The sequence below is a fragment of the Batrachochytrium dendrobatidis genome, assembly GCF_000203795.2.
Source record: "Batrachochytrium dendrobatidis JAM81 unplaced genomic scaffold BATDEscaffold_6, whole genome shotgun sequence".
NCBI classification, from domain to species: Eukaryota; Fungi; Chytridiomycota; class Chytridiomycetes; order Rhizophydiales; genus Batrachochytrium; species Batrachochytrium dendrobatidis.
In genome coordinates, this window is record NW_006281104.1 from 133,552 (window position 1) to 160,602 (window position 27,051).

The following is a 27,051-nucleotide window of genomic DNA, read 5'->3' on the forward strand; positions in this document are numbered from 1 at the left end:
AACTTGAGCATGTCCAGTTTTGTAGTAATCCATTTGATCACATTGACAGAATCAAGCAATGATCTGATTCAACAACACCGAATGATGCATCCATATCACTTGTATCAATCAATTGTACACAATCAGTCAATATAATCAACAATCACTGTCATGATTGACATGATTGATTCAATTTATTCAATTTATTCGATCCATTCAATTGCATAGATCTGACTGGCATTGCAACTCATTGTTGTAAAATCACAACCTCACAATCCATCACCAACGATCAAAATTATATACCAGCTCATATCTGTATTCGTTGTATACCGCTGTGATTTGAGTTCGGTCACTTGTCAATTCATCTCGATAGTGTTTGGCTTCAGCTGGTGATTGAACACCTTGAATATACTGCGTGATATCATTCCACAGTTCAGGTGGTACGTGTGCCTTGTCAAGACTCGAGTTGTACCATTGTGGTTGTTGTGGAGCCACATGCGCAGTCGAAACAATCCGACAAGATGGATTTACTACAAAAAATGTCAGAATCTTGCAGTGTCCTGGTTGAGTTGGATCTGCAAGTTCAAATGATTGTTCTTTGTGTTGGTATCGATTGGGATAAACTACACATCGACCATTTGATACTTCAAGCGATCCTAGATACTGATTGCGTCGTGATTCTCGATTAATAATGCCATACACATCTTTCCAATACATATCTGATGCTATTTGATATTCAAAACGATCAACAGCCTCGCGGTAATCGAGTTTGGGTGTGGTGATATTTTCCACGTCGTAGTAATACAGTCCAACTGCAACAATCGATTCGTTAGCTGAACCTTCATTGTACCAGTTTCCCTTGTCGTATTTAGGTTTGGATGGTGTCAATTGAATGTTGGTGAGTTTGACAATGACTTGTAGATTACGACCACGCAGTGATACTGGTTTTGCTGATTCATATTTGGGTTCAAAATGTTCCGGAAGTGTTGGTACATACACGGGACGAGTGACCTCAGTATCCAGTTCCATATCATCATGGTTTGATTGGTTTGGTGGTTTATATCGATTTGTGTCATTGTGAATATCAATATACCTGAACATTGGATCCATCGTTCTGAACAGACTTTCAAACATTGGGACAAAACATTTGAATATTTTGGCAATGCATTTGTACATGTCTCGATGCCATATCGGATTCAGATTGTTGATGTATGAGTTGATGGTCACACTGCCATCCTGTTCGACACGGAATTCACTCGGAAGCCATTGGAATTTGGATGATATAAACTCGGGATTGCCTTCAATGATGGGCATATCTGAAACAAGTCGAGTCGATAACAATATATCGCATGGTACCATTGTGGTGTATTTGAGTCGTATACTCAGTGGTGTAATCATCGTTTGTCCATATACAACACTGTACATTGATGCATCAATCAGATTGTGCACCATTTGACCAGTGTTGTGATTTGATCCATGTTCAATATCCGATACATTTGTCATCAATCGCGTATATACATTGTCAGGTATGCCGTTGTCCAGTATATACGTCTGTTCAACAGGTCCTGGTACAATTGTGCCAAATCCATCACTGCCACTACAAACAAGCTGTTTGACAAAAACCCCGAGTTGTTCCAATGCAAGATTAAATGTTGATGGTGATATATTCCGATCGAGTGAGTCTGTCCTCCATTGCTCCACAATATGCTGGTTTGTGATATCGATCCGCCACATGGGTTTGCAAAGTATAGATTGCAGATACTGGATATACTGCATCTCGACAAGTGTGCGTGCATTTCCATGTTTATATCCGGCCATTCCAGATTTCATATCAATTTCGGCATTGTCGTTGTATAGCTGAATACTTGAACTAGCAACGTGAACCAGGTGCTGGAAACACGTTTCAATGATCTGGCCAGCAACCCTTTTGTTTCTGTATTCAGCAGTATCCGATTTTACAATAGCCGTTAGATTTTCAAATATCCCGCCTTGATCCAACTCGGTACGTATTGAACTGTCGGGATGATTGTCGGCAAAATTCACAAGTGTTTTGAGTAGGTTTACAATACTAGTGTTACTACCATTATAATCATATAGATCTATATTTCTACGTGAATAAATAGTGATGAGCTGCTTTACAATTCCATATTCTCGAAACACCTTGATCATCTTGGCCTTGTTTGTAGATTTCTCAATAATGCTGCTGACATGGCTCAACAGGTGCAAACAGCCACGTATACCAGCATCACATGCCGATATCGTCAATTGCTCAAAAATTGGCGACCGTACAAGCGATACAGGAAAGTTGCGCATTTTGGATGCAACTCTTCCAGCTACTTCGATTATGCGTGCTCTTAGTCCAGAGTTGTCGCTGTATCTGGTACACAAGTCGTTCAGCGGTTGAATCAAATCCAGCCTCATCAACTCGGCTGAAACTATTTCACAATCTTTATAGTCGCAAAAACTCTGAATAGTATAAATACTTTGACTAATCACTTCTTGATCGACACTCCTGTATTCATGTCATGTCAATCCAACCATGTCAAATTCATCAATTGTGATGACTGAACACACATTCATGCATAACATCACATACCTGAGCATATTGACCAGTGCTGGAATGATGCCACATTTCACTGCTTTTACTGGGTCATGACGATGGATCTTCCAATACATGGTTTCAAGATTTTTGATAAACCCAACAGCAACTGAACCACTAGATGATTCCAGTCGTGAAACAAGTCTTGACAACACGATGCCAAACTAATGATATTGTTCAATGTCAAATATACAATCAACAAGACAAGACATGCCACTGTCCAAACTGATCCAACATTGTATCATTGTAAACATACGTTTTCATCGTCAATATCATGACAAGCTTTCAAAAACAGGCCAATCGCCAATGTGAGCACTTGTTGATCAGACTCGTGAACAATAATCTCAACCATTGGCTTGATGTCAAATTTACACTCCTCACTCCAGAGTTCATAACTGAACAACTGTGTACATGATTTCATCGCCTATATGCATATTGACACTAGATGGGTTGAATGTCAATCATTTGATCAATATCAATCATGACTTGCCGCCATTTTGACTTGACGACTTGGTGATTGCATGAGTTGTGCAAGTTGGTTGCTTAGTCGATGTGATACTTTGAACCGATCATCACTGTACACCATTCTCGCAAACACTGCAGTAAACTTCATTACTTTGATCTACACAACACATGTTGATTATTTTAGTCATGAACAATCCATTATTGTTGCAATATATGAATACCTGTAAACTGGGTCGATTATACTCCAAATACTTGGCTGTGATATCTTCCAGTCCAATACTCTGTAAGCGAGGCACTATAACTTTAAAGCCTGTCATTTCAAACCAACACAAAGTCAGCAATGGTTTGAATTCATCAATAATACAACTGCTATTAAACTTACATGAATCATGTTCTTCCAACTCCAGTATCAATACAAGCAGTCTGTCCCATATTTCATCAGCCTTGTATAGTTAGGCATCCGTTGTTAACAGTTTCAAATCTTCCAGGTGTTTGATAAACTCTTTCATAACATCATCCAACTTCATGTTTGATAAAATTAGTAAAGTTGAATTTTGATGATAATTTCATTCATGCGAATGTCCAACAATTGCCAAGAATTGTTCATGTTTGGATTGTTGTAAAACACACAAACGAGTTGTTCCATTTTAGTATTGTTTTGATCAGTTTTTTGTAACAAAATTGGATTGTTATCAAACATGCATTTAGAAATACTGTAAATTGATATTCTGAATGTGATCGTTGTGGATTTGGTTCAATAAACAAACTAGTTTACTACAACACATGGTAATGGATTACTAAACATCATCATAAATCAGATGGACTGGACTGGAATGAGATGAGATCAATGACAATTGCATTACAAACAGTGTGTTGTGATTAAACCATCGAGTATTTCCAAATACAAACTTGAATGAAAAGTCTTGCCACAAGACTGATCAACTGTATTACTGTTTACACTGTGGTATTATTGATGTATTGTAATATTTGGTGTTCAGATACACAATGATAATGGTAGTACAAATCATGGCAGTTGTACAAACCAAACGTGATTAAAGCCAATAATAATGTCAGACAAGATTGGATAATGAATTAGCGTGTAAATCATCAACATTGACCAAGATTGATTGAAATGGTGAGATTGAGTTGGATGGTGATAAACACAATAAATGTGTGTACAGAGTTGTATTGACAACATTGACAGTCAAACACAATACATGAATGTGGGTTCAAACTTGGTGATCGTACAATGTATGATTACTAAGAGTGCACAAAGTGTAGATTCAACACTATAGTATGATTGTGTGTCATATGATGATCGTTGTGTTTATTGAACAATCAATTCCTAATATAAATGTGAATATTTAATCATTGTCTATCCCAAAATAAAATAGTGACAATCACCGAGATAAATGTGTTCCATTTTACTGAATACTGCTGTAAATGTATTCAAAACTAGAGTCCATATTCTCACACGTAACAAGAACTGAAAAATGCCATCACAGATACTAATCACAAGGAATCTAAAACCCAAGTTGCACAACTATTATGCTTTAATTCGAGTAGATAAACAATCATCCATGTAACAACCTAAAAAACAACCGTCATGTTTTAGCATTTACACTGTAAGCCATTTGTTACAATGTGTAAACCAAAATCATGTCTAGTGTTTGACCAACTGGTTATTTGGATCAAAACCGTGTCTGTCCAAGTTGATGATGCGATAAACCAAGAAATACATCAAATCTCGGTAAATGCTGTCACACTTTCCAGGTTGCTGAGACTCACATTACGCACAACTTGACATGAATGGCAATGTTGATGTCGAGACTATCAATGTATTACAGTGTATTGGTCAACAGTGACTGCAATCAATGACAATATTGCAGTCGATCCAATTCATTTGACACACATGAATGCCAATACTCGAATCAATGTGTTGACTGGAACAATCACCATCCACTTGTCAGATTCAGCATGCAAATGCATTACTGCTGCCATTGATCGACACCATAGATACAGTCAGGAAGCACAACAAATCACCAGCATGCCATTGACCGTGTTGCAATACAATTGACTAATATATCATGCTGTATGTTGTATCAAGTCACGTCATACAACAATATTACTGAATGAATACAGGTCACAACTGCAAGTATTCATGTGGTAATTAACTGACATTGGTGTTGATATCAAATTGATTGACTAATCGATCATCATCAACTGCATCAGTGATTGGTATATGCAACTGATATACACCATGTTCGAGTCTGATACATGTTGATATATGCGTGTCAATCAGCAATGCAGATTTGTGACCACAAGTCGAATGTGAGTCGAGTCGATCATTAAACCAACGAATCAATGACTGCATTCTAAATGTGGTGCGATTTGATGCGTCATGACAATATATTGTCCAACAGGTTCAACATACACAACACCGATATCCAATACATCACACATGAATACACTGCATATACAAGCAGTAGCAATGACCGATCCAAACCAACAGTGACAGAGTTATTCATCAACATATACTCGATCATCAGTCGAGTCTGCATATATCAACTAGTTGCGACACGTCATAATCAATGTGGATTGTATTGTCCACCAATCGATCATGACAGCTAATCAATACCAATCATGTAGTCAATACAATCACCAACATATCGATGACTGTTGACTGGCGGTTACAACTCGTCAATTGCATCCAATGTTACAGGCGATGCACATCTGATTACTGCAAATCAACAACTTGTCAATCATATCATAGTGTGTATTGCCAACAGACCATGCAATTACAAATCAATGTATACGTGATCAACATTTGATATTTGATGGTGATGAACCAACCATGATTGATTGTATCATACAACTAATACAGCTGCATTGTCTGGTATTGATGATCGACCCAATCATGTCAAACAGTAACTAATGCGTGTATATCGAGTTTGTGTTGCATGGACACATCAAGGTGTTTGATAACGAGTCCAACGTGATGATACAAACCCAATATTATATGAATATCCAAGTTGATGAATCAAGTCGAGGTTTGCAAAGTGTCGATATGGCAGGTCAATCAAACAAGTCAGTCAACCATTATATTGTGACTAGTGATGGCACGGTTTGAATATCAACGAGTTAGACAGTCGACAATATGGGTGATTGTGATTTGGTCAAACCGCAACACTCGCATATCACTAAACCAGTTTGATGTGCGTGATGTAAACACATACTACTGGATTGGTACAATACGATCATGTCATACTATTGTATTGGTGACAATGTGTTGTTGAACAGATGAGATCTCGAGTGCTTGCAATATAATTGGAGTGGATGTACAATATTGCTTGTGTACCGTCATGTGGTGATATCACCTGGAATATATTGTGTAGCGACATCATAGTGCGGCAAGTATAGTCGTTAAACTTGATATCAGGGTTTAAATCAAGCAACAAATCATAATATAAAGGGTGACCCTTTCAAAGTTACCTTGACATTGGTAGTGAATCACTATTAGCCCTGACAACACAAATCCCTTAGAGCGGTCATTCAAGGAATATGCTTTTAATATTATCAATCTAATAATGAGTATAAATACAATATAAAAATCAATGTGCTGAATGACATTCATCTACAACCTGTTTAACCAAACCAGTAAAATGAAACTATCAATCACCATATTATCATCAATCTTGGCTGTCTGCTCAGTTACTACAGCTAGTCCAGTTTATCCCAGTTCGACCATGAGTGCTGAAGCTAGCACTTTGACAGCCTCTCCAAGCGCAAATCCAGCTGGTGGAGATATCTATCCGGGTTTTCCTAGCGCATATAATCTTGAGAAATATTGCGATCCATTCGATACTACTGAAGCGTCGTTGATCAAAGAAATTGCAAAAGCCCATGTTGGAATTGATGTGATGTCTACACAACTTGAAGGCCTACATTATCAGTATGACTTTCAAAAAGGAGTGATTATTAAAGTGGAGCAACAACTCGAAACTCTGCGTCAAACTCCGGGTCAGGAGTTGGGTGCTGCTGAAGCCAGGCTTAAGATGCAGTATGAGGTTCTTGATGGACTCAAAAATGAGCTGAAAGAACTCGTTAAGAAAGCTTCGGATATAATTAAGAAAGAAGAGAGTTTGGAGAAAAAGCTTACAGAGCACTTGTCGCCTGGATCATCAGCGAATGGCGGTATCCTAAAATTAAAAACAGTTTCCGGATATAAGGAATGCTACGAGTTCTTCTTTCATTATGCTCGGATTGTTACAATCCGAGCATAGTGAAACTCTCCAAGATTCTGGTATTCAGCAACAAACTCCTCAACCAAACTCATCACATTGTTGGAGTTGAGTAAACTATCAACAATCTCATCTAGAATATACTACAATACAGCGTGTATTGCATGTTGGTTTACTTGTTATTTGCCATGCATCCAATGTCATCCATTAATAAACATCCTGTATTGTTAAACCATAGTGTATTATATTAATGGTTTGATCATATTGCATCAAACAACTACTATGCATTGAGTTGATCACTGCAGTGTCACTGCTGAATCCATGCGATTGTGTATATTGTCATTTTGGGTTACCAATCAACCCATTCCATTTGACACCAACTCATTGATACCACTGGACTATTTGATCCAAATGATACGGCTGGTTCTGACAATTTGACAGTATCCACAAATCCATGTTTAATGTTTGCATACATCCCATTGATATACTACAAACTGACATTGAACGTCACATTACATTGTTTTGGTCTTGAATGGTACGATATGTATCAACCGATGTTTTGTATTCACATCCACATCCAGTATATACAACAAATATGTCCATAATTCAACATATCAGCCATATTTGATTTGACAGTCATTTGTCACATTGTTGTGTAGTTGCAATGATCAGTATCAATCATTTGCATGTAGTCAGCTGTCTAGTGTAATGTATGCAGTATGATCACACAGCATGTCATCTGGTGATATAGCATACACTACAACCATAACCGGAAACATCGATCGTCAATTGTCGTCCTAATCAATATCAACAGTTGCATCAAACAAATCCACAAATGCACAACTCGGCAAGTGCAATGCATACAACTACAACATGTGTATACGAATACCGATCGTGTCCAACTATAAGCTATGTATATTGAAACCATTGGATAGTATGTCCGACACGTCATTGGCATTGATAGTCAAGTAGTCTTGCGAGTGATCATGCATGCAACAGGTTAACATGGTTGACATGTTAGTATCGGCTGTATCAATGTGACTATATTCCAAGAACTGATCAAACACGGCTCAACATCAAGTTTGTTTCTAGCAATGGGTTTATTGTGGTACCAAACATCGACCACAGTTGTTGATTGTTCAAAAACTCGCTGTTGGAGTATTACTGGCAGCTATTTCAGTATCTGGAAATTCGTATTGTTTGCAATTGAGTTCATATTACTTGTGAGGATCGTGAACATATGACGGCATATTGATGGTTGTCATTATTGTCAAGTGTGTTGCAGTTGATTGAAGGTGTGAAGGAATGAATCAATATTCGATTGTGTTGTTTATTAACAAGAAAGTGAGTGTGTTTATAAGATGGAAGAAACCAAGAAAGTCATGTGAATTCCAGTTCAAACGTCATTGTTGATGGTTTTTGATTGTTAAACTATTCAGAAATGTCTCACATTCACACACTACTAATGTCTCACACAATGCAAGTCAACACTCTCACACTAGTAATGTCTCACATTAATGAGACATTAATTCTGGTGTAAATTTGACTAATTTCCAAATATTTCAATCGTGTGAATTGTCTTGAAATATCCCAAAATTTTGTTATTTTGACTCGATTAAAAAGTCGATTTTTGTTTTACAATTTGACAAATAAATTGCTTTTTTACTCTTTTTCTTTTCATAAAATGCCAAAACGATTCCTCAATGTTGAATACGACACACTTACTACTGAAATCGATGTAACTGACTTTGAAGACCTGAGTGACGTTCAGGATGTTATCAAGGCAAAGTATGGAGAAATTATTCCTACTCCAGCTGTTCTTATTCAGCTCTACGACCAACAGGGCCAGCTTATCGCAGACTTAGATGACATAGCAATTGAAAAAACTCCACAATACTACAAGAAACTGGCTAAAGGTGGCTCCTGTGTTGTCATTGGTGTTTCCCCTCCACCTTCAAGACAACCTACTCAAACTGACCTAGGTTCAGTATCTGCTGCAGCCTCGACCTCTCTCCTATCAACAACGGAAGGTCCCCCTCATAAACGACAAAGTACCGAACCTGAGCCTGAACCCGATGATTTGACAACACAACTGAAGTCGTTTGCAAACGCCCAGTTGGATAAAGGATGTATAAAATCGCTAGATGATGATACCTTTTTACCATATCCTCAAAACGAAGTTCAAAAATTATATGTCAGAAAGTGCTATAAAGATGTCTTTGAATTGCTCCTGGCTCAAATTGATCGTGGCATGAAATCTTTTGCAATATCTGGGACGCCGGGCATTGGAAAGTCGCTATTCTTTGTCTACATTTTGTACCGCCTGATGGATGACTTTGCCGAGAAAACTCTGTCTCTAAAGCCAAACCGAATTGTTTATCAAATGGGCTCTACGTACAAATGCTTTGACTTGCAACAACAACTCGTCACCAGGACCACGAGGATTGATGCGGAGGGATTGGTTAGGAAACAAGATACATTCTACGTTATTGATGGACGAACGTCTGAACCGCTCGTTTCGTCTTGTATTGTCTTGTTCATTTCATCCCCCCGTTCGGAATGGTACAAGGAATTTGTGAAGCAGAAGATGGCCAAGGAATGGTACTTTCCTGTTTGGACTTTCAAAGAGTTACGGGCTTGCCGACGTCGTTGCTATTCGAAATTACGCTCTAAAACTTTCAAAAAGAGATATCGCATCTATGGTGGTGTAGCTCGTTCTGTCTTTTACAAGGATTACTCCATCATTATACCAAATACAATGGAGGAAGCTTTGGCTGATGTTGATGCAGTCAAAGGGGTACGAAACGTTGGAGCACCGACCAGAATATTTGCAACTGCTCATACATTGCTTCATATCATTGTGTCGGACGACGGACAGTACAAATTCCTGCATGTTGATATTGCTTCAAAATATGTCGGGGAACAATTGTGGATATATTATTCTTCTCAAATGATCATCAATCTGCAAGAAATGTTTGGTGGTGCTCCCAACGAGATTTCAAGACATTTGTTTGAAATATACGGACATATGGTTTTTTGTACTGGTGGACAAACTCTCAAATGCAGATGCCTGGAAGATGGTACAGTGACAGATATTACTTTGGATGCACTCAATGGCCAACGAATTACATTTGGAATAAATACTATCCCTACTGCAGCAGCACTTGATGGCAACTATTACGAACCGACAGATGACGATGATTTTGCAGCAATTGATTCACTCAGTCGACAGGGAATGTTTCAATTTACAGTTGCTGCTGAACATCCTATTTGTGGAGTTGATATTCTTACAAAACTGTGCAATTTGTATGATGAACCCAAACTTTATTTTGTGGTTCCACCTCACCAGTTTAAAGGGTTCAAAAAGCAGAGTTTCAACCCAATTGATGGCACAGAGCAGGTACAACCCATTCCTGGATTGAAGCAATATGTTATACAACTTCCTGTCATACAACCAGATTTGAAGAGTAGAAAGTGATGGTTGTATTTTACAATTGATATGGCATATTTTCAACCATTCCAACCATTCCAATTATTTGATAATTCAATGTTAATACAACTGGCATCATACAATTGTGTCCATTGAAGGGATTGAGATGCATTTAGCATGAAAAGTCCAAATTCAAGTTTACTATTGTAACATACGCTTTTTGACAAATAATGGCTCTGTTGACACATCCTTGTACCATCTAATCGTGTCTGATTGAAGCATCAAGTATGAGTTTGGCAGACAACTTGCAACTTTAATCAACTTGTATACGGTAAGCATTTTGATAATGTCGGCATTTGTCAGGATATCACACCTGACAACTTTGAATCGAATTTAGCAGTGATTATAGGTGAAAACACCAATCTAGCACAACAACAATTCCAGACAATTCCAGACAATCCGATTCTGATTAGTTCTAAAACCAGAACTCACATTGTAACCACAAACCAAATGCGTTCAATATCAATCACAATCATCATGGACGAATGTATCAAAGTATGTCGTCAACTTTTGAATATTTTAGCAGTCTTGCTTAAAACAAGTGGTATCATCCAGTGCACTACATATACTACTCATGACCATTGACAACTGATTGTATAGCAATAGTGTTAGTGTATTGTGAGCAAAGTATTGATGATGGAATAACACACATTTTGGGTATGATACTAGAAACACACACACTTCAAATAACCATGCAACTATATGTTCAAACTCTGCTCCAAATATATGTTGTTGTATACAGCAAACCTGGTAAAGTGTTGTATTTTGTCATGGCTGCATTGTTCCGAGACATAATTCGAGGCTTGTTACAACGGGTTACCAGATTTGATATCCAATAGGTTTGATAAAAGTGTTGCAATTGACATTTATGTTTGTGGATAACAATATTTTGGAATCAATTCGTTCAATTTGGAAATCAGTTGGATTTCTTGCTGATATCAATATCAATGTCAGTTCAACTCAATTGATTGGAGTAGCACTCGAGTGCTTGCAGTATTGACTTTGGTTCAAACAGTAATACACAGTGACACACTGATTATCATTTCAGTGAAAAATGATACAGAAATGATCATTCTCAAAACAAGGAATCTGAATGACTGAAATACTGCGCTTATTATGCTGATAATTCAATACATGAATTTTGTCCGAATTTTACAGAGCTTTGTGATTTGTATAAATTGTAATAGTAGATAAGATACAGTAAATATAATATAATATAGTATGTTACTGCAACTGTTACTAGTTATCACAAGAAACCAAATCAAAAGTGTAATGAAAGTTGCACAGTAATCCAAGATCAACATACTTGGTCTTTTCAGGAATATTGAAAAGGTATAATAAAGTAATTAAAAAGTCAAAATCGTTTAAAAAGTTGTTTATTGATAAAAAATATCTTGGCTTCTATAGTAATTGGTTGTTTGTGGCTTGTAACACAAACAAGTATAATGCTTGATAATAAGCAGTTGTAACCAAAAGTAACTATCCAATGGTATCGATTCCTGTGGTTGGCCATGTCAATGTAATGTCATTATGTTACCCGCTAGTGGTTGCACGAATCCCAAAAATGAGGATAATGGAGTCGAGGCATATGGATTGGTGGTGATGAAGAGTTTAATTTGAAGATTCAAAGTGTGCACTACTAGAATTAGTTTTGTCACAGGTTACCGCTTAAAAGTATGTCTGGATATTCCAACACAGTATGATCAAGTCATTAGTCTAATACACTATGGTTTGGCAATACACGATGTTTATTGAATGAATGGAATTGGATGCATGACAAATGACAAGTAAACCATCATGCAATACACGCTGCATTATAGTATATTCTAGATGAGATTGTTGATGGTCCACTTTGAACTGCAGCAATGTGACGAGTCTGATTGAAAAGTTGCATCATGCTCGGATTATACGAGTTCTTCCATAAAATAATTAAAGAAATAATAGAAGCATTGACTATATCCGGGAACTCTTCCCAGTGAGGAATCACTCCTCATCAATGATCTAGACGACAAGTTATGTACGAGCATTTTCTTGAGCTCCTTTTCTTCCTCAATCTTAGTCCAAGCTATCTTAACACGTTCCTCCAGACGTTCTTCAAGTTCTTCAAGTTTTTTTTGATGCAGATTATACTCATCTTCAGCATTATCCAACAACTGACCCGGAGTTTTTTTCAGAGACTCGAATTTTTGCACCGTTTCAAGAACCACTCTTCTTTGAATACTGGTGTTATGACGTACGCCTTCAAGTCTCTCCAACATTTTGTCGATTCTAGCCCGAGTTTTTGCAATTTCTTCAATCAACGACGCTTGGGTAGTACCAAATGGACTGCAATATTTCTTAAGCCCATCTTTTGTAGGAAATTCTGGAGAGTCAGATTCATCAGCTGAAGCTCCGCTTGTAGAGGCTTTCGAAGTGCTAGCTCCAGCATTTGTGGCCGAACTGGGGTAAACTGGACCAGCTGTAGTAACTGAGCAGACAGCAAGGATTGATGACAGTACGGCAATTGATAGTTTCATTTTACTGATTTGGTTAGGCAAGTTGTAATGATTGTTGCTCAATACGTCGGTTTGGTGTCGTATTTATACTCATTATTAGATTGATAATATTAAAAGCATATTCCTTGAATGACCGTCCTAAGGGATTTGTGTTGTCAGGGCTAATAGTGATTTACTACCAATGTCAAGGTAACTTTGAAGGGATCCCCCTTTATACAATCGCCCGTTGCTTATCTTGCACCCTGATATTAGGATCAACGACCAGAGTATATTGTCGCACTATGATGTCGCTACATAGCATATTCCAGGTGATATCATTACATGATGGTACACAAGCAATATTGTCCATGCACTCCATTTATGTTGCAAGCGCTCGAAATCTTATCTGTTCAACATCACATTGTCACCAATACAATAGTATGACATGATCGTATTGTACCAATCCAGTAGTATGTGTTTACATCACGTACACCAAACCAACTCCGTGATATGCAAGTATTGCGATTTGACCAAATCACAATCACCCATATTGTCGACTGTCCAACTCGTTGACATTCAAACCGTGCCATCACTAGTCACAATATAATGGTTGACTGGTTCGTTTGATTGACCTGACATATCGACACTTTGCAAACCCCGACTTGATTCATCAACTTGGATATTCATATAATATTGGGTTTGTATCATCACGTTGGACTCGTTATCAAACACATTGATGTGTCCATGCAACACAAACTCGATATACACACATTAGTTATTGTTTGACATGACTGGGTTGATCATCAATACCAGACAATGCAACTGTATTAGTTGTATGATACAATCAATCATGGTTGGTTCATCACCATCAAATATCAAATGTTGATCACGTATACATTGATTTGTAATTGCATGGTCTGTTGGAAATGCACACTATGATATGCTTGACAGGTTGTTGATTTGCAGTAATCAGATGTGCATCGCCTGTAACATTGGATGCAATTGACGAGTTGTAACCGCAAGTCAACAATCATCGATATGTTGGTGATTGTATTGACTACATGATTGGTATTGATTAGCTGTCATGATCGATTGGTGGACAATACAATCCACATTGATTATGACGTGTTGCAACTGGTTGATATATGCAGACTCGACTGATGATCGAGTATATGTTGATGTGTAACTCTGTCACTGGTTGTTTTGATTGGTCATTGCTACTGCTTGTATATGCAGTGTATTCATGTGTGATGTATTGGATATCGGTGTTGTGTATGTTGAACAATATTCATGATTCAAATATCGACAGTCAAACATTGGTTAACCAACAGTTGTACGATTATACAACTGGTCCGTGTATTGACAAGTGATCAACATCGATCCAGTCATGGTTAAAACGGTGTATCACAGGACTCGAAAGTTGACACATTATTGTTGTGGTGTAATATTAGCAACTACACACAACTTGACATGAATGACAATGTTGATGTCGAGACTGTCAATGTATTACAGTGTATTGGTCAACAGTGGCTGCAATCAATGATAATATTGCAGTCGATCCAATCCAATTGTTGATTGGAACAATCCACATCCACTTGTCAGATTCAGCATGTAAATGAATGTTTTGTAACACATTTACCAATCCAACAATTGACTGATTTAAACATTGAATATTAAAATGTTGAATAAAAGACTCGAGTCATTATATGAATGACGTAATCAATTGAGTTGAATTGACACTCGATTGAACAATACAAATAAACACATGACAAATGTTTAATTTGATTTTAATTTCACACAAAATTGCTTAATTCAAAGTGTGAATTTGTCTCATTCTTCACACGCCATTAAATTTTGGATTTAAAGTCCAATTTTGTCTCTTTTACAAACTAAATGGAAAACACTTTACATTCAATACCTCAACAACCAACCAATGGAAATAGAAACTCACTTTGATGGAGAATTGGATATCAAAAGGCCACTTGGCGATGTTTCAACACTAATTGCAGCCTTTCAAGCAAGACCAGGGTCGCTTCTCGGTAACACTGACTCGGAACTCATCACTCCACTATGTGATGGATGGGGTGGAGACCAACTACAACGCATGGGACTCGCTTGCTGCACTTGGGACAAATGGGACTGTTGGATCCAGTCCACTGACTATCAAATCCAAGAATGATGTTGGCTCAAACCCAACAATCACTGGTTCATACAATTCTTTCAAGAAAACTATCCAGATCAATGGTATCAATGTTTCTACAAATCATCTCAAAAGACCTGTTCAACTTGACAAACTCACATACTTGGTTTGAGTATCGGTTTGTCATATTGACTTGTTCATCTGATTCTGTAAAACCTATATTCATTAATATGTATCAACATAGTCTCAAACAAATGTCATTTGGATTTGTTTCTTGGACAAGATTGCACGACACTTTTGTTGGAAATGCATTGATTGTTCCAAACAACAACGGATAGAATTGGAAAAAGTAAAACTGTTGTTTCTTGATGATGCTCAACAGTAATTACAAGACACAAGTTTATGGAGACTTTTAATCAAAGCATCGCTGAGTTGGTTGTCATTAAGCATGCGATTTATCATTGCATCAAACCATATTTTTGTTGGAGGAATTTCAAGTCCTGCTGAACTCGGTAGTCTTTCAGGTCTTGAAAAGTGACTTTCTACTTATTCCAGCCAAACTCTGTGAATTCCATGAATTTCTGGATTTACTTGTTATTGGGTTGCCAAACAACATGAACAATGAGACCTTGAAACATGTTCTTGTAACGGAATGTGATGGTCTTGTTGGTGCGCTGTGTGTGTCGATTGATGATCTAAAAACACAATGTTTAAACAATATTGAACCCACTCGAGCAGATCTACTACAATACTGTCTATCAAACGATTCCATGTTGGATATGACTCGTTGTTTTGGAAGCGACCATTCAGATCTGTTGGAAATGGTTTTAAACTGTTACTCAAGAAATGCCTGACAAAAATCATCGATTGGACAACTTGGAAAACCAACAAAATATGGAATCTTATTCATCACTCAAAAGGCTGGAATATTGATGGAGTCGTTCGACCTTGAACTTGCTTTTATTTTGCTGTTGGTCAAAAAATACTATTCAAATGGACATTCACAAACTGCTTTCCATCACAACATTTGTCTCTTCAAAAACTCATACGCAATGTTGTCTCATCAATGTCGACCAATGTATTGGAATCTGTTTCGTCATGCGGTTTTCCAAATGAAACAACTTCACAGCACATGTTTATGGAGATATTGGTTTACTTGACTAAACCAGACTGTTCAATCTAACCAAAACTATCAAAAGTATTTCCCAACAACTCGAATGTGACGGACACTATTGCTGGTGGAATTGATTATTATTTGGCCAATGAACTAGCAATCAATCAACACATTGACAGATTTGCCATACCAAATGGAAACAACGACAATCCAATTGTAATCCATATTGAGCCTTGAATTCAAACAGTCGTGAATCAAATCATTAATAAACTACAAAAACAGTCCAATATGCCAACTCGCATTTATCCACAGCTCGATACGTGATGTTCAAATGTCTAATATTCAGACTGTGCTGATTGCAATTGTGGTTGTAATTGTGGTTGTGTGTAAATATCAATCCAATACTCGATTCAATACTTGATTCAACTTGAGCATGTCCAGTTTTGTAGTAATCCATTTGATCACATTGACAGAATCAAGCAGTGATCTGATTCAACAACACCGAATGATGCATCCATATCACTTGTATCAATCAATTGTACACAATCAGTCAATATAATCAACAATCACTGTCATGATTGACATGATTGATTCAATTTATTCAATTTATTCGATCCATTCAATTGCATAGATCCAACTGGCATTGCAACTCATTGTTGTAAAATCACAACCTCACAATTCACTGCCAAGGACCAAGATTATACGCCCGCTCATATATTTTTTCGTTGTATGCCGCTGTGATTTGAATTCGGTCGTTTGTCAATTCATCTCGATAGTGTTTGGCTTCAGTTGGTGATTGAACACCTTGAATATACTGCGTGATATCATTCCACAGTTCAGGCAGTATGGGTGTCTTGTCAAGACTCGAGTTGTACCATTGTGGTTGTTGTGGAGCCACATGCGCAGTCGAAACAATCCGATATGCTGGATTCACTACAAAAAATGTCAGAATCTTGCAATGTCCTGGTTGAGTTGGATCTGCAAGTTCAAATGATTGTTCTTTGTGTTGGTATCGATTGGGATAAACTGCACATCGACCATTTGATACTTCAAGCGATCCTAGATACTGATTGCGTGGTGATTCTCGATTAATAATGCCATACACATCTTTCCAATACATATTAGATGCTATTTGATATTCAAAACGATCAACAGCCTCGCGGTAATCGAGTTTGGGTGTGGTGATATTTTCCACGTCGTAGTAATACAGTCCAATTGCAGCAATCGATTCGTTAGCTGAACCTTCATTGTGCCAGTTTTTCTTTTTGTATTTAGGTTTGGATGGTGTCAATTGAATGTTGGTGAGTTTGACAATGACTTGTAGATTACAACCACGCAGTGACACTGGTTTTGCTGATTCATAACTGGATTCAAAATGTTCCGGAAGTGTTGGTACATACACGGGACGAATGACCTGAGTATCCAGTTCCATATCATCATGGTTTGATCGGTTTGGTGGTTTATATCGATTTGTGTCATTGTGAATATCAATATACCTGAACACTGGATCCATCGTTCTGAACAGACTTTCAAACATTGGGACAAAACATTTGAATATTTTGGCAATGCATTTGTACATGTCTCGATGCCATATCGGATTCAGATTGTTGATGTATGAGTTGATGGTCACACTGCCATCCCATTCGACACGGAATTCACTCGGAAGACATTGGAACTTGCATGATATAAACTCGGGATTGCCTTCAATGATGGGCGTATCTGAAACAAGTTGAGTCGATAACAATATATCGCATGGTACCATTGTGGTGTATTTGAGTCGTATATTCAGTGGTGCAATCATCGTTTGTCCGTATACAACACTGTACATTGATGCATCAATCAGATTGTGCACCATTTGGCCAGTGTTGTGATTTGATCCATGTTCAATATCCGATACATTTGTCATCAATCGCGTGTATACATTGTCAGGTATGCCATTGTCCAGTATATACGTCAGTTCAACAGGTCCTGGGACAATTGTGCCAAATCCATCACTGCCATTACAAACAAGCTGTTTGACAAAAACCCCGAGTTGTTCCAATGCAAGATTAAATGTTGATGGTGATATATTCTGACCGAGTGAGTCGGCCCTCCATTGCTCCACAATATGCTGGTGTGTGATATCGATCCACCACATGGGTTTGCAAAGTATACATTGCAGATACTGGATATACCGCATCTCGACAAGTGTGCGTACCTCTTCATGTGTATATCCGGCCATTCCAGACTTCATATCAATTTCGGCATTGTCCTTGTATAGCTGAATACTTGAACTAGCAACATGAACCCGATGCTGGAAACACGTTTCAATGATCTGGCCAGCAACCCTTTTGTTTGTGTGATCAGCAGTATCCGATTTTACAATAGCCGTTAGATTTTCAAATATTCCGCCTTGTTCCAACTCGGTACGTATTGAACTGTCGGAATGATTGTCGGCAAAATTCACAAGTGTTTTGAGTAGTTTTACAATACTAGTGTTACTACCATTATAATCATATAAACGTATATCTGTACGTGAATAAATAGTGATGAGCTGCTTTACAATTCCATATTCTCGAAACACCTTGATCATCTCGTCCTTGTTTGTAGATTTCTGAATCATGTCGTTGACATGGCTCAACAGGTGCAAACAGCCACGTATACCAGCATCACATGCCGATATCGTCAATTGCTCAAAAATCAACGACCGTACAAGCGATACAGGAAAGTTGCGCATTTTGGATGCAACTCTTCCAGCTACTTCGATTATGCGTGTTTTTAGTCCAGAGTTGTCGCTGTATTTGGTATACAAGTCGTTCAGTGTTTGAATCAAATCCAGCCTTATCAACTCGGCTGAAACTATTTCACAACCTTTATAGTCGCATAAACTCTGAATAGTATAAATACTTTGACTAATCACTGCTTGATCGACACTCCTGTATTCATGTCATGTCAATCCAACCATGTCAAATTTACCAATTGTGATGACTGGACACACATTCATGCATAACACCACATACCTGAGAATATTGACCAGTGCTGGAATGATGCCACATTCCACTGCTTTTACTGGCTTATGGTAATGAATACTCGAAAATATGGTTTGAAGATTTTCGATAAACCCAACAGCAACTAGACCGTCGGATGATTCCAGTCGTGAAATAAGTCTTGATACCACGATGCCAAACTAATGATATTGTTCAATGTCAAGTATACAATCAGATCAACAAGACAAGACATGATACTGTACAAACTGATCCAATATTGTATCATTGCAAACATACATTTTCATCGTCAATACTATGGCAAACTTTCGAGAACAGGTCAATTGCCAATGTGAGCATTTCTTGATCCGACTCATGGACAATAATCTCAGCCATTGGTTTGATGTCAAATCCATCCTCTTCACTCCAGCGTTTATAACTGAACAACTCTGTGCATGCGTTTATCGCCTATATGCATATTGACACTGGGTGAGTTGAATGACAATCATTTGATCAAGATCAATCATGACTTGCCGCCATTTTGACTTGACGACTTGATGATTGCATGCATTGTGCAAGTTGGTTGCTTAGTCGACGAGATACTTTAAAATCATCATCATAGTATACCATACTCAAAAACACTGTAGTAAACTCCATTATTTTGATCTACACAACACATGTTGATTAGTTTAGTCATGAACAACAATCCATTATTGTTACAATATATGAATACCTGTAAACTGGGTCGATTATACTCCAAATACTTGGCTGTGATATCTTCCAATTCAATCCTCTGTAAGTGCTGCAATACATCTGTATATCATGCCATTTCAAACCAACACAAAGTCAGCAATGATTTGAATTCATCAATCATACAATGACTATTAAACTTACATGAATCATGTTCTTCCAACTCCAGTATCAACACAAGCAGTCTGTCCCATATTTCATCAACCTTGTATAGTTGAGCATCCGCTGTTAATAGTTTCAAATCTTCCAGGTGTTTGATAAACTCTTTCATAACATCATCCAACTTCATGTTTGATAAAATTAGTAAAGTTGAATTTTGATCAAATTTTGATGATAATTTCATTCATGCGAATGTCCAACAATTGCCAAGAATTGTTCATGTTTGGATTGTTGTAAAACACACAAACGAGTTGTTCCATTTTAGTATTGTTTTGATCAGTTTTTTGTAACAAAATTGGATTGTTATCAAACATGCATTTAGAAATACTGTAAATTAATATTCTGAATGTGATTGTTGTGAATTTGGTTCAATAAACAAGTTAGTTTACTACAACACATGGTAATGGATTACTAAACATCATCATAAATCAGATGGACTGGACTGGACTGGACTGAGATGAAATCAATGAAAATCGCATTACAAACAGTGTGTTGTGATTAAACCATCGAGTATTTCCAAATACAAACTTGAATGAAAAGTCTTGCCACAAGACTGATCAACTGTATTACTGTTTACACTGTGGCATTATTGATGTATTGGAATATTTGGTGTTCAGATACACAATGATAATGGTAGTACAACTCATGGCAGTTGTACAAACCAAACGTGATTAAAGCCAATAATAATGTCAGACAAGATTGGATAATGAATTAGCGTGTAAATCATCAACATTGACCAAGATTGATTGAAATGGTGAGATTGAGTTGGATGGTGATGAACACAATAAATGAGTGTACAGAGTTGTATTGACAATATTGACAGTCAAACACAACATATGAATGTGGGTTCAAACTTGGTGATCGTATAATGTATGATTACTAAAAGTGCACAAAGTGTAGATTCAACATTATAATCCGATTGTTGTATATCAAACAAGTAGTCAATGTGTAATATCAACCAACTGAACATGTAATCATTTCATAATATGAAAATACAATCACCACAAGATCAATACAAATGTAAATGTATCAAGAATTGTTTTGTAATCAAAAGCTTATAAACGTTGAAACAATTATCCAATTTAGTAAAACTCGTATTATCATGTAACCTAAACACGTTTATTTTAAAACTAGCCACTTAAACGGATAGTTCAACAGTTTTGATTCCACAAGCTAGAATTTCTTTATAAGGAGCAAGTGCGGCTTGAACTTCGGTGGCAAGAAATTTGGTAACTTGTTGAGGAGCGCGACCAACAAAGGTTTTGGCATCGAGCAAAGTATCCAAATGGGGAACAATAGGAGCAAAATAAGCAGTAGCTTTAATGCGTTCTATTAAATCGTTTTCACGACCTTCTTCCTTGACACACTTTGCAGCTTGATGTGAAAGAACTCGAATTTCTTCGTGACAGGTTTGGCGATCACCTCCAAGTTTAACCATGGCCATAATAATGTTTTCTGTAGCCATAAATGGCAACTCTTGCGAGATACGACGTGAAATGACTTGAGGGTAAACTACCATACCTTCAAAGATGTTTTGCAAAAGCGACATGACGATATCGGCGGTAAGGAAAGCTTCGGGAAGTGAGATACGACGGTTAGCAGAGTCATCAAGAGTACGTTCAAGCCATTGCACAGCAGCAGTCTGAGCAGCATCACCGGCAAGGACCATCAGATGACGAGAAAGAGAACACACACGTTCACAACGCATAGGGTTACGTTTGTATGCCATGGCTGACGAGCCAATCTGGTCTTTTTCAAAAGGTTCCTCAATCTCTTTGAGGTGAGCAAGCAAGCGAATATCAGTAGCAATCTTGTGAGCAGATGCACCAAAAGAAGCGAGAGCATTAAGAATGTCAAAATCGACCTTTCGGGTGTATGTCTGACCAGTAACCATATAGGCAGCAGGGAAACCAGACATCTCAGTGACAAGCTCATCCAGCTGTTCAACCTTGGAGTGATCGCCATCAAAGAGGGTCAAAAAAGACGCCTGGGTTCCAGTGGTTCCCTTGATGCCTCGGAATCGCAGATCCTGACGAGCACGACCAATGTTACGGAGATCCATGAGCAACTCTTGCAGCCAAAGAGTAGCACGTTTACCAACGGTAGTCAACTGAGCTGGCTGAAAGTGCGTAAAGCCAAGTGTGGAGAGATCTTTGTGGGTGTCAGCAAATGCAGCGAGTTTATGGGCAGTAGAGGCAAGCTTGGGCAGAAGAATATCAAGACCATCACGAATCATGATCAGCTCAGAATTGTCAGTGACATAGCAGGATGTAGCACCCAGATGAATAACGCCAGCAGCAGCAGGAGCAGCAACACCAAATGTATGAACGTGAGCCATCACATCATGACGACGACGTTTCTCCTCTTCAGCAGCCATAGTGTAGTCAATATCAGTGAGGTGAGCCTGCATTTGAGCAACAGCCTCATCGGTAATATCCTTCAAGCCAATCTGCTTCTCGGCCTTGGCAAGAGTCAACCAAAGTGAGCGCCAAGTAGAAAACTTTTTGTCATCGCTAAAGTTGTAAGCCATTTCTGGAGAGGCATAGCGAGAAGTCAATGGAGATTGATAGCGAGAATGGTCTGACATTTGGTGATAATAATCAAGTAGATCAGTAATGCTGGAGTGGTACTAGAATGAATGGCAATGTTGAATTAGTACAATAAAATTGATTGGCAAGAATTTAAAAATTATTTACAGCCGTATTCATGTAAAATAAAACACTTTATCTTGGATTGACATGATTTTTATTACTAAAAACGCCGACTTTACAACAATCAAGAAATGTCTGGCACGATCATGTCATTGAACAAGTTGTATTGTAACTTGATAAATACGTTCGCGCTCTAACTCGAGAAAACTGCGATTGAACATTCCAGGAATTCAACTATAATGTCAATCACTCAATACCATAATGTTTGGTTTGAAAAAAAGAAAAGTTGAAGATTCAACAAGTGTCAAGAATGTGGAATGTGATGTAAAGATTCACTCTGTATTTTTGTACAAGAATGAACAAAGATCAATAAACTTTTAGTTTATAAAACAATATTGTTCAACAAGATTGGCATCAGTCAATCCATGACTGTTTATCATGTATTTCGACATTCTCATTGACCCATTTTACGTGAATAGATTATATGAATCGACTTTATCCTTTTTGCACTTTTTCTCATTACTATCAATTCAGCTAAATGAAACCAACGGCTGGTGGAGAAGGCTACAGCAAAAAATCAACTACAAAACTACCATCTACTCTTGAAGGAGAGCTCGCTAATCTTCCATCTGGATCCAGGTTTAGTTTCAAGGCAAAAAAACCAACCATCAATAGAAGAGAAAATAGGAAACTCGAGCGATTGGCAAAAAAACAAAAAATCAGCCAAAATGCTCAATTACGAAAGAATCCCAGCAAGCTACGCACTCCTAATAAGCCATCTTTTACTTCTCCAGAGAGTGAAGCAATGAAGGCAGCTGTAAGTTTGGGTCTTGTTTATTCATCTCAAGCTCAATCAAGTCTAACCAATATTTTTTATTTAAAATGTAAAAAGGCATCGAAAAGAGTTGATGCAATTCTAAAACAACGAGAAAAGAAAAAAGAGGCAGCTGAAGCTGTAGCCAAGTTACAGTCCAATAAGGATCGTGAAGAACAGCAACTACGTAAACTGGCTGAAAAAAATCCAGCCTTTTTCAAACTGCTTCAAGACCAAAATTTAGTCTCGAAACGAATTTCTGTTGGTCATAATGCTGCCTCCACCAGCATAGAATTAGATGCCGAAGAGAGCAATATTAAAACCTACTCTAAATTATTGAAATTGAAAGATGGCAGTATTAATCAAAGCTTCAAGCGTGACGGTCTCGATTGTAAGCAGCGTTTATTGTATATTTTATAATCTTGACACTTGTTCAAAACAACTCAACCCTTTTAATACTTGCATGCCATGTTTAATTTTTTAACATTATGCAGTCCTTCTTGATGGCATTTCAACAAAGACTTCAAACCCTAAAAAAGATTTTATTGGAGATCCCGATGCAGACAGTGAGGATGAGTTTGGATTTGCGGCCGAGGCTCAAGATGATGTTGAAATGAATGTCAACAACGATTCTCAAAGTGTCGAGTCAAATGAATCTGGAACTGACGTTGAATTGGAGCAAAGCGACTCTGAGAATGACGGCTCTGTTGACTTTGATATGGAAGCGATCAGTGAAACTTCTTCCTTTATAAGCAATGATTTGGAAGAAGAGTCAGGCGACGATGAAAAATCATTTGCAGCATTTGAGGATAATGAAGGGCAATCCAATGATGAATCTACAAAAGAGACCTCGGCTGAAATAGGAAAATATATTCCACCCTATCTTCGTAAACAAACTAATAGTAAAAGCGAGCAGTACATCCGTGTTCGTCGACAGATTCAAGGCTTGTTGAATCGATTGACAGACACAACTTTGGAATCAATTGTATTGAGTATTGAAGAAGTATTTCGTAACAATAGTCGTCATGGTATGTGATTTGTTTTGATAAATTTGGTTAAATATAAAACTAATTTGATGTGTTGCAGATGTCACGGAAATTATTACGGATATCATGTTGAATTATGTTGGAGACCAAGCCAATATTCTCGACTCGTTTATTGCGACATATGCTGGTTTGATTGCAGCCATCTTCAATACAGTTGGCATAGAATTTGGAGCACATTTTATTCAAACATTAACTGAAAAGTTTGATTCCGCACGAACAAAATACATTGAATCCAGTCATGATCACGCTGACGAAATCGATAAGCAATGCACCAATTTTTCCATGCTTCTTGCGATGCTGTACAATTTCGGTGTTGTATCTTGTGTGCTTCTTTATGACATCATTCGAATGTCAATAAGTTGCCTGAGCGAGTTGGATGTAGAAGTCCTTTTACGTATTTTGAGATGTAAGTATAATTTCTTGAATAGTTTGCTAGCATACTGGGCATGCCAACTTACAGATGTCTTGCCAAATCTAATGTGTTTTTGGTATTTTGTTTAGTGGGCGGTCAGCAATTGCGATCAGATGATCCAACGGCGCTTAAAGATATTGTTTTACTTGTCAAAGATGCTACGTCTAACATGGATCAGAAAAAACTAAGGTAGCAAAAAATACAAGTCATCATTGTCTCAGTTGTTTACACTTGTTAACCACTATCAATGCATTAGTATTAGACTAAAGTTTATGATAGAAACAATCATGGATCTCAAAAATAACAAGCGCAAGCACATGGATCAAAAAGTAGCCAACCAATCTCAACAAGATCGTATTAAAAAGATTGTAGCCAACATTTCCAAGCGTCGATCGATGCATGGTTCAGAACCTTTACGCGTTGGACTGGAAGATATTCGCAATATAGCGACCAAGGGAAAATGGTGGCTGGTAGGCTCTGCGTGGGTCGGACACGATTTTAGTAAAACAAATGACAAGGCTGTTTCAGAAGTAAAAAAAATGCAGCCTCAGTCCCTAGAGCTACTGGAAATGGCTCGAAAAAACAAAATGAACACGGATGTGCGTCGTAGTATTTTTGTCGTGCTCATGAGCAGCGAAGTAAGTCAAAGCCAAGTTTTGTATTTTTTCAAGTATACCATAAACTTTCTTTTAAAACAGTCCTGCCGTTATTTTTATTGTATCTAGGACTGTCTGGATGCGTTTGAAAGGCTATTGAAATTGAATTTAAAAGGGAAACAAGGACGAGACATTGTCAGAGTGACGATCCATTGCTGCACACAGGAGATGGTGTACAATCCGTACTATGCACTTGTAGCAGAACAGTTTTGTAAGCATGAACATGGGTTCAAAATCACCTTTCAATATGCTATCTGGGATGCGTTGAAAGCAATGAATGGAAAAGAAGGCATGTATGATGATGACGACGATGGGGATGCGTATACAGGCGAAAAGGGATTGATTCGAGTGGCCAATCTTGCACGAATGCTAGCACATCTCTTTGCCAACGAGTCGCTTCCACTTTCTATCCTCAAGGTAATTTTTAAATTCTCTCCGCTTTCTTTGTGCATTATTATATACGTTTCAAATGCACTCATTTTATTAATTTTGTTTTAAACTTATTAATATATCACCGAATCTACAAGGCTGCCAATTTTACCACGCCGACAAAGTTGCAAATCTTATTTTTTAGGATTATAATCATTGACATGATTTTAAAAACACCAGTGCTGAAATCTTCTAATCCTGACAGCAAGTTTCAGCGACCTTTTACTCGTGTCAAGTCACAACCAGAGTTGTCTGCACTTTGTGAAGGACTATTTCTGACTGTACAAGCACATATCCTTCTGCCTTTGAATTCAGGCCAGATAAGTGCATTGGGAATCAAAGAGAAAGATGCTGGACTGGTTCGACAAAGAGCAAAATTAATCAAGGAGATCTTTTCTTGAGTGTGGTTTAGTTGATGATATGAAATTTTGGCAGTCTACTGTGCTACAGCAGTGCCATGTGTGAACAAATACATTTATATTGCAAGTAATGACAGTTGAACTATGATGTGCATACTGATCGCGAATGTAGAATAAACTTTCAGCAGCTGTACTTGATGGGATTATAGTAAAACAAAAGCAGATTTGGTGACTAGCATGCGCTAATATGGCTTGGTATAAAGCAAGAGTATTACACTTGTAGTATTTTATAAACTGATATTTTTTAAAT

At 37.7% G+C, this 27,051-nt stretch overlaps 9 protein-coding genes across 9 annotated transcripts; 3 read left to right on the forward strand and 6 right to left on the reverse strand.

Annotated features, from left to right (window-relative positions):
- Nucleotides 1-258: 258 nt before the first annotated feature.
- Nucleotides 259-1,293, reverse strand: BATDEDRAFT_11568 (uncharacterized protein; the record flags this gene model as incomplete). The annotated part of the gene is made up of 1 exon (XM_006678809.1): nucleotides 259-1,293. The coding sequence occupies one exon, from the start codon at nucleotides 1,291-1,293 to the stop codon at nucleotides 259-261; it is 1,035 nt and encodes a 344-aa protein (XP_006678872.1).
- A 214-nt stretch (nucleotides 1,294-1,507) lies between these two features.
- BATDEDRAFT_31741 (uncharacterized protein) lies at nucleotides 1,508-2,048 on the reverse strand (the record flags this gene model as incomplete). The annotated part of the gene is made up of 1 exon (XM_006679018.1): nucleotides 1,508-2,048. A coding segment is annotated over exon 1 (205 nt), but the record flags the coding sequence as incomplete, so codon positions are not given.
- A 4,503-nt stretch (nucleotides 2,049-6,551) lies between these two features.
- Nucleotides 6,552-7,326, forward strand: BATDEDRAFT_88498 (uncharacterized protein; the record flags this gene model as incomplete). The annotated part of the gene is made up of 1 exon (XM_006679094.1): nucleotides 6,552-7,326. The coding sequence occupies exon 1, from the start codon at nucleotides 6,667-6,669 to the stop codon at nucleotides 7,324-7,326; it is 660 nt and encodes a 219-aa protein (XP_006679157.1). The 5' UTR covers nucleotides 6,552-6,666.
- Nucleotides 7,327-8,968: 1,642 nt separating this feature from the next.
- On the forward strand, nucleotides 8,969-12,102 carry BATDEDRAFT_24811 (uncharacterized protein; the record flags this gene model as incomplete). Its single annotated transcript, XM_006678868.1, has 3 exons — nucleotides 8,969-10,684; nucleotides 11,078-11,269; nucleotides 11,995-12,102. 3 exons carry the CDS (start codon nucleotides 8,969-8,971, stop codon nucleotides 12,100-12,102), a joined length of 2,016 nt encoding a protein of 671 aa, XP_006678931.1.
- A 576-nt stretch (nucleotides 12,103-12,678) lies between these two features.
- BATDEDRAFT_24812 (uncharacterized protein) lies at nucleotides 12,679-13,290 on the reverse strand (the record flags this gene model as incomplete). The annotated part of the gene is made up of 1 exon (XM_006678869.1): nucleotides 12,679-13,290. One exon carries the CDS (start codon nucleotides 13,288-13,290, stop codon nucleotides 12,679-12,681), a length of 612 nt encoding a protein of 203 aa, XP_006678932.1.
- Nucleotides 13,291-17,181: 3,891 nt separating this feature from the next.
- On the reverse strand, nucleotides 17,182-18,264 carry BATDEDRAFT_11732 (uncharacterized protein; the record flags this gene model as incomplete). Its single annotated transcript, XM_006678828.1, has 1 exon — nucleotides 17,182-18,264. The coding sequence occupies one exon, from the start codon at nucleotides 18,262-18,264 to the stop codon at nucleotides 17,182-17,184; it is 1,083 nt and encodes a 360-aa protein (XP_006678891.1).
- Nucleotides 18,265-19,340: 1,076 nt separating this feature from the next.
- BATDEDRAFT_88843 (uncharacterized protein) lies at nucleotides 19,341-20,504 on the reverse strand (the record flags this gene model as incomplete). The annotated part of the gene is made up of 5 exons (XM_006679184.1): nucleotides 19,341-19,371; nucleotides 19,502-19,668; nucleotides 19,766-19,933; nucleotides 20,199-20,278; nucleotides 20,360-20,504. 5 exons carry the CDS (start codon nucleotides 20,502-20,504, stop codon nucleotides 19,341-19,343), a joined length of 591 nt encoding a protein of 196 aa, XP_006679247.1.
- Nucleotides 20,505-21,512: 1,008 nt separating this feature from the next.
- BATDEDRAFT_11596 (adenylosuccinase ADE13) lies at nucleotides 21,513-22,961 on the reverse strand (the record flags this gene model as incomplete). The annotated part of the gene is made up of 1 exon (XM_006678813.1): nucleotides 21,513-22,961. The coding sequence occupies one exon, from the start codon at nucleotides 22,959-22,961 to the stop codon at nucleotides 21,513-21,515; it is 1,449 nt and encodes a 482-aa protein (XP_006678876.1).
- A 602-nt stretch (nucleotides 22,962-23,563) lies between these two features.
- On the forward strand, nucleotides 23,564-26,872 carry BATDEDRAFT_88499 (uncharacterized protein; the record flags this gene model as incomplete). The annotated part of the gene is made up of 8 exons (XM_006679095.1): nucleotides 23,564-23,842; nucleotides 23,918-24,230; nucleotides 24,334-24,867; nucleotides 24,926-25,291; nucleotides 25,387-25,486; nucleotides 25,554-25,935; nucleotides 26,023-26,370; nucleotides 26,481-26,872. 8 exons carry the CDS (start codon nucleotides 23,564-23,566, stop codon nucleotides 26,781-26,783), a joined length of 2,625 nt encoding a protein of 874 aa, XP_006679158.1. The 3' UTR covers nucleotides 26,784-26,872.
- Between the last annotated feature and the right edge of the window lie 179 nt (nucleotides 26,873-27,051).